Genomic DNA, 6,000 nt, shown 5'->3' on the forward strand with positions numbered 1-6,000 from the left:
TGCCGACCACAGAGCTAGCCCTCCTGATCAGTTTCTCCAGCCTGGATGAGTCCTTCTTTGCTGTGCTGCTCCCCCAGCACACCAAAACAAAACAAAAGAGATCGTTGACTTCAGGAGAGCACAGTGGGATCACTGCCCACTTAACATGAATGGATCCTCTGTGGAGGTCGTCAAGAGCACCAGATTTCTTGGTGTCCACCTGGCGGAGAACCACTCCTGCTCCCTCAACACCAGCTCCATAACCAAGAAGGCCCAGCAGCGTCTCTACTTCATGCAGAAGCTGAGGAAAGCCCATCTCCCACCATCCATTCTCACCACCTTTTACAGTGGGACTAATGAGAGCATCCTAAGTAGCTGCATCACTGTCTGGTATGGTAACTGCAGCGTATTGGATCGCAGTACCCTACAACGGATTGTGAGAGCAGCTAAGAAGGTCATTGGAGCCCCTCTCCCCTCCTTATAACACCCGCTTGCTGGAGGACCCCACACAGCCTTCAAACACACTCTTCACCCTGCTGCCTTCTGGAAAGAGGTCCCACAACATCCGGGCCCTCGCTACCAAACTACGGAAAAGTTTCTTCCCACAAGCCGTCAGACCCCTGAACACTCAGTGACTGCACTGGCACACGCACACCTTCACACATGTCACTACCAAGCACTTATCTGCAGTATCTCACACTCATATACATACATACAGACACCAAGTTACTTTTGCACAATACTCAGCATTTTGCACATTTCCATTGTCTTGTGTCTGTTTCATCCTGTTCTGTCACGTTTTGCACTGTTTTGTCTTGTTTATTTTTGCAATTTATGCACACTGCACTTTATGTAGTCCTGGGTTTGTCCGTATATGTCATATATAGCACCAGGGTCTCGGAGGAACGCTGTCTCGTTTCACTCTGTACAGCACCTCTGCACGTGGTTAAAATGACAATAAAAGCCACTTGACTTGACCTGTTTTGTGTAGCAGTTGCTTGGAGACGAGCACCATACAGTTCAAATGAGCATACATTCCAAAATATGCAAATTTGCCCCATACATCATAATGATGATGTTTGCTGTTCAGGGTATGAACATTCTATGCTGAAAGTTTATAAATATACAACCTTTGACTGCTTGTTTTCAGTTGAACTTTTGCAAAGCTGAGGAGATTTTGGCTGCGATCACATCAAGTCCAAAGATGTTTAAACTTCTTTTTCACAGAAAGGTAAGTTTGAAGAGACTCGCAGCACATTTCTATGAATATTTTCTTATGGTAAACAAGCATTTTTGAAACTTTTAAGGAAGCTTCTTGGATGATTTCTGTAAAAACTGAATTTTGAATCCAAATGAAGGATTTTGTATTTTCATACCATATACTTTGTTTTATGCCATTACTGATGTTGCTTTTCTTGTTTCTAAACAGAAATCACACAAACAAAACGTGGCAGAGAAGGAAATTCCTTCTACGTCTCATCAGAGGTAAAGAAATGCGCCAGTCTTTAATGCTGCTGGAGATATTTATAGCAGTGGTTGAGTTGGAGCTCTTTTATTTCCCTTTTATTGGTGTTTTGTATTTACATCTTTTTTACTACTTCTAGTCTTGTCTATAATTTATATTGATTCAGAGATTAGCGTTTGAAAATGTAGAGTGTAAATGTACAAAATACATGATTTTGTTCCATTACAGTTATTAATTTTTATCTGCAATCTCCAGCATGTACTCCTTGTTAAAAATTTGCACTTTGAAAAATAACATTTACACTTTTGTCCTCATCAGCATCCCGGATGCTCCTGTTACTGAAAATGGTCAAAAGAAGAGAAAATGGAGACACCTCTGCTGTTCCTCGGTTTGCTTTTACACAAAACATATGAAATGCACATTCTCTTTAAATTGCACTTGTTAATTTAAAGTGACTTTACTTTTTTAATAAACGTATGTTTGTTCGTCCTCTGCAGCAAACTGACAGCGATGCAGAGGCAGAGAGCAACACTGTGAAGACACAAAAAAAGTGTCGCTGGTTTCTTTTTAAATTCTGGAAGGTATGTTTTATGGAAAGAGTCACTGTCATCAAGCATTTACTCATCACAGTTAAATGAGAAGAATTAAGAGCAATTTAGCACACAGCCATGTCCTCAAATTAAGTTCAAAGATGTTTAAACGTTTTTTTTTTCACAGAAAGGTAAGTTCGAAGAGACTTGCAGGATGTTTCTCTAAATATTTTTTATGGTGAATAAGCATTTTTGAAGCTTCATGGATGATTTCTGTAAAAACTGAATTTTGATCAGAACCAAATGAAGGATTTTGTATTTCATAGGACAAACTTTAAAACTCAATTTAAGGCATGAATAAATTGTTTTTATTTTATTTAAAGATATTCCTATATCTGCTTCATGAGCTGACAGCTCACTAAAGTGATAAATAATATGAAATAATACCAAATTCTCTAACTGGACACTTTTCATGGAGAGACCCACTTGGTATGTTTGTTTTATGCCATTACTGATGTTGCTTTTCTTGTTTCTAAACAGAAATTACACAAACAAAACGTGGCAGAGAAGGAAATTCCTTCTACGTCTCATCAGAGGTAAAGAAATGCGCCAGTCTTTAATGCTGCTGGAGATATTTATAGCAGTGGTTGAGTTGGAGCTCTTTTATTTCCCTTTTATTGGCATTTTTCTTCCACCTTGTGTATTTACATCTTTTTTACTCCTTCTAGTCTTGTCTATTATTTATATGGATGCAGAGATTAGCGTTTGAAAATGTAGAGTGTAAATGTATAAAATACATGATTTTGTTCATGTTGGTATTCCATTACAGTTATTCACTTTTATTAGCAATCTATATTAGCAAAATGTACTCCTTCTTATAAATTTCCACAACATTTACACTTTTGTCCTCATCAGCATCCCGGATGCTTCTGTTGCTGCCACACCAGCTAACCCTGAAAATGGCCAAAAGAAGAGAAAATGGAGACACATCTTCTGCTGTTCCTCGGTTTGCTTTTACACAAAACATATGAAATACACATTCTCTTTAAAATGTACTTTTTAATAAACTTATGTTTGTTCGTCCTCTGCAGCAAACTGACAGCGATGCAGAGGCAGAGAGCAACACTGTGAAGACTCTTTTTAAATCCGGGAAGGTATGTTTTATGGAAAGAGTCACTGTCATCAAGCATTTACTCATCACAGTTAAATGAGAGCAATTAAGAGCAATGAGGCACACAGCTATGTCCTATATATTTATATCAGGTAAGAAGCACCACGGAAACGATCCCAGCAGACCTGAGTTGGGACACTTGGATTATGGAGCTTCTGGACCAAGAGAGTGGATGGGAGCATGTGTTTAACAGGTAAGAGAAAGACGTCCTCCAAAATGTTTCAACTTCAAAGCTCATGCATCCATGCACATACACTGCTCAGCATCCTGACATCTTTCCTAATTTTGTGTTTGTGTTTTTACCTTTTTGGAGCAGTGTAGCATGCGGTGGAGAAATAATAGAAAGTCAAACTGGGACTATAGACTGCTTCGGGTGAGTACACGTGGTGCACAAAGACCAAAGCTCACTTTGTCAAAGTGGAGAAAATGAATTCTTTTACACTGATACTGTAAACGTTGTGCGTGTGTGTCAGGTTTCCAAACATCGGAAACACCTGCTACATGAACTCCTGCCTGCAGAGCCTCCTCAACATTGAGGAGTTCATAAGAGACATCAGGCGTCAGGAGGTTTTGTGGAGCACAGATCCAGAAGCTCAGCTCTTAAGGTGCGCTACGTCAACCTTCTACTTTCTTCAAAAACCTGAAGAACAAAGAGATCTAACAGCAGAAATGTCTGTTTACCCTTTCCTTTCTACAGAAGGCTCATTGATGTCAGGGACTGTCATGAGTCAACAGATTATGGCCTTAAAGATCACCACCTAAGAGCTTTTAAGAAGGCATTCAGCAGTCAAGCTCCTGAATACACCGGCAGTGCACAGAAAGTGCGTCAGCTATTTGGACATTTTGTTTTTTTGCTTTACCTTCTGATTTTGATGTACTGTTTTAAATCTCTCTGCTTTTCTTTCAGGACGCTCATGAATTCCTAACATTGTTCCTCAATGAGGTCAAAAGGCTCGCACCTCACCTGGAGAGGAACGCAGCTCTCCTGGGCCAAAGTTATACCTGCCCAGTAGAAGAGCATCACATTTTTAAAATGGAAAACATGAGGACATGCAAGAGGTAAGCCTGTCTTTCAGAAACGCAGAGCTGGTTGCAATATTTTCATATACCTCTTTTCCACCTACCTGATCTTTACTTTAACTACGTTACTCCTGAAATGTGTAGCTGTGGTCACCAATCATCACAGCACGAGGACTTCACCAGCTTGTCTCTTGACCTTGTTCCAGAGGGGTCTATTATAAACATGTTAGAGACATACTTGAAGGTAAGATCACAAATTCCAATAGAGTTGTAGTGTCAGCGATCTTAACACACCTTTTTTGTTAGTGTTTGTGCGTATGTGTGTGTGCATATGTTGAGATTTCTTTCTACCATAAAGCCTGTTTTCTCTGTGCTGTTGTTCAGGAACAAGAAATAGAATTTCGCTGTGATTGTGGAGGGACGGCCTCAGAACTGAAGTCGTCTTTTGATACACTGCCAAGGTGAGTAAGGTCACATCAGAAGTGATCGACTGACCAGGTTTCCAAACTGTGGCGCATCAAATATCAGAGTTTTTCGAGACAATGCTTGAGCAGTCGTTTTCTCCCATCTTCTGTTTGTGTTTGACACTCATTCTTCTTATTTTCTACCTTGTTTGTGTTTTTTTTTTCTTTTCTGCCAGAGTCCTGATCTTGCATCTGAAGAGGTTTGGCTTTACACAAACCTACAACATTAAGAAGGTGGATGACCCCGTCAGGCTGCAGAGGGACTTGGTGGTGCCATCCAATCAGGTAAAAACAGACTGCAGAACGTCTCAGGCTACGTCCACACTAGCCCTGATAGATTTGAAAACTCCGTGTCCACACTAGTGTTTTCAGTCATTTTCAAATAGTTGTGCGTCTGCATTGAAACGGCCGAAAACGCTTACGTTCCAGTCCTGCGCATGCGCAAAAGTGAGTGAGGATTACAGAATTTGAAGAAAAGCTATCCGGAGCATGTACAAACTGATATTAATCTTTTTTAGGGCTGTCAAAGTTGAGAGCAATCAAAACAACCGCTGTATAATGCACTCGGCTATCTTTGTTTAATTGCTCACATGACTGCATCACATGACTAAAATGCGTCATCGTTTTAGAAAGTCTGCGTTTTCGAGTGTCCACACTGCGACGGGACAACTCCGTTTTGAAATGTGTGCGTTTTCGAGAGCGTTTTCAAGATGCTGTGTTTTTCCTTGAGGAAAACGCCATCTCAGTGTGGACGGGAGGTCAAAGCGGAGAGAAAACGATGTGTTTTCAAACGAAAACGCATTAGTGTGGACGTAGCCTCAGCAAATCAGCTTAATTATGGCTCTGATGTGAGACTTTGTGAAACTAACACTCTTTGGATTTGTTCCTTCTCAGGGTGGTGGCTGTTATAGTCTTGTCAGCATCATCAATCATTATGGAGGCACAGAGTCAGGTAAAACAACAGACTTGTTACAAACAGAAAATGAAAACTTTCTACTTTTCAGTGAAGGACTCACACACAAAAGCTTTTGATGTTCTAAGACGCACTAAGTCAAAATCACTGTTTGCTTGAATCAGCTGACTTCCAGAAGTTGGATTCATTTGTCTTAATGTGATTTCAGGACACTACATCTGTAGTTCTGTCCATCCTGAGGAGAGTCAGCACTCTACATCAGATCGCTGGCTCACCTATAATGACGCACAGGTGCTCCACACAACCGGATCGGCAGCTTGTGAGGAACAGCAGCACTCGGCCTACATGCTGTTTTACAAGAGAAACGTAAGAAGACACAGCATCTCATCCTGAAGTGAGAGAATTTTTAAATGTCCTGTTACCTTGTTAACCAGTTTTGTCTTCATTCTCAGTTCTGA

At 40.6% G+C, this 6,000-nt stretch overlaps 1 protein-coding gene across 1 annotated transcript; it reads left to right on the plus strand.

Moving 5' to 3' along the window:
• Positions 1-1,183: 1,183 nt before the first annotated feature.
• LOC146630766 (ubiquitin carboxyl-terminal hydrolase 12-like) lies at positions 1,184-6,000 on the plus strand. The gene is made up of 18 exons (XM_085356616.1): positions 1,184-1,210; positions 1,409-1,464; positions 1,763-1,832; positions 1,942-2,025; positions 2,515-2,570; positions 2,890-2,980; positions 3,066-3,128; positions 3,238-3,338; positions 3,462-3,518; positions 3,619-3,750; positions 3,843-3,966; positions 4,053-4,204; positions 4,310-4,409; positions 4,550-4,626; positions 4,806-4,914; positions 5,524-5,581; positions 5,751-5,908; positions 5,995-6,000. Exons 1-18 carry the CDS (start codon positions 1,184-1,186, stop codon positions 5,998-6,000), a joined length of 1,521 nt encoding a protein of 506 aa, XP_085212742.1.

Source organism: Diplotaxodon limnothrissa, linkage group LG6 (assembly GCF_057381915.1).
Source record: "Diplotaxodon limnothrissa isolate DT_005_m linkage group LG6, D_limnothrissa_male_GT1.1, whole genome shotgun sequence".
NCBI lineage: Eukaryota > Metazoa > Chordata > Actinopteri > Cichliformes > Cichlidae > Diplotaxodon > Diplotaxodon limnothrissa.

What these genes read in the sequence shown, in the direction of transcription:
- LOC146630766 (XM_085356616.1), top strand. Translation starts at nt 1,184, where the DNA reads ATGTTTAAACTTCTTTTTCACAGAAAG. An exon ending in TGTTAGAGACATACTTGAAG is followed by an intron (nt 4,410 to 4,549) that starts GTAAGATCACAA and finishes GCTGTTGTTCAG; the next exon opens with GAACAAGAAATAGAATTTCG. An exon ending in TTATGGAGGCACAGAGTCAG is followed by an intron (nt 5,582 to 5,750) that starts GTAAAACAACAG and finishes ATGTGATTTCAG; the next exon opens with GACACTACATCTGTAGTTCT.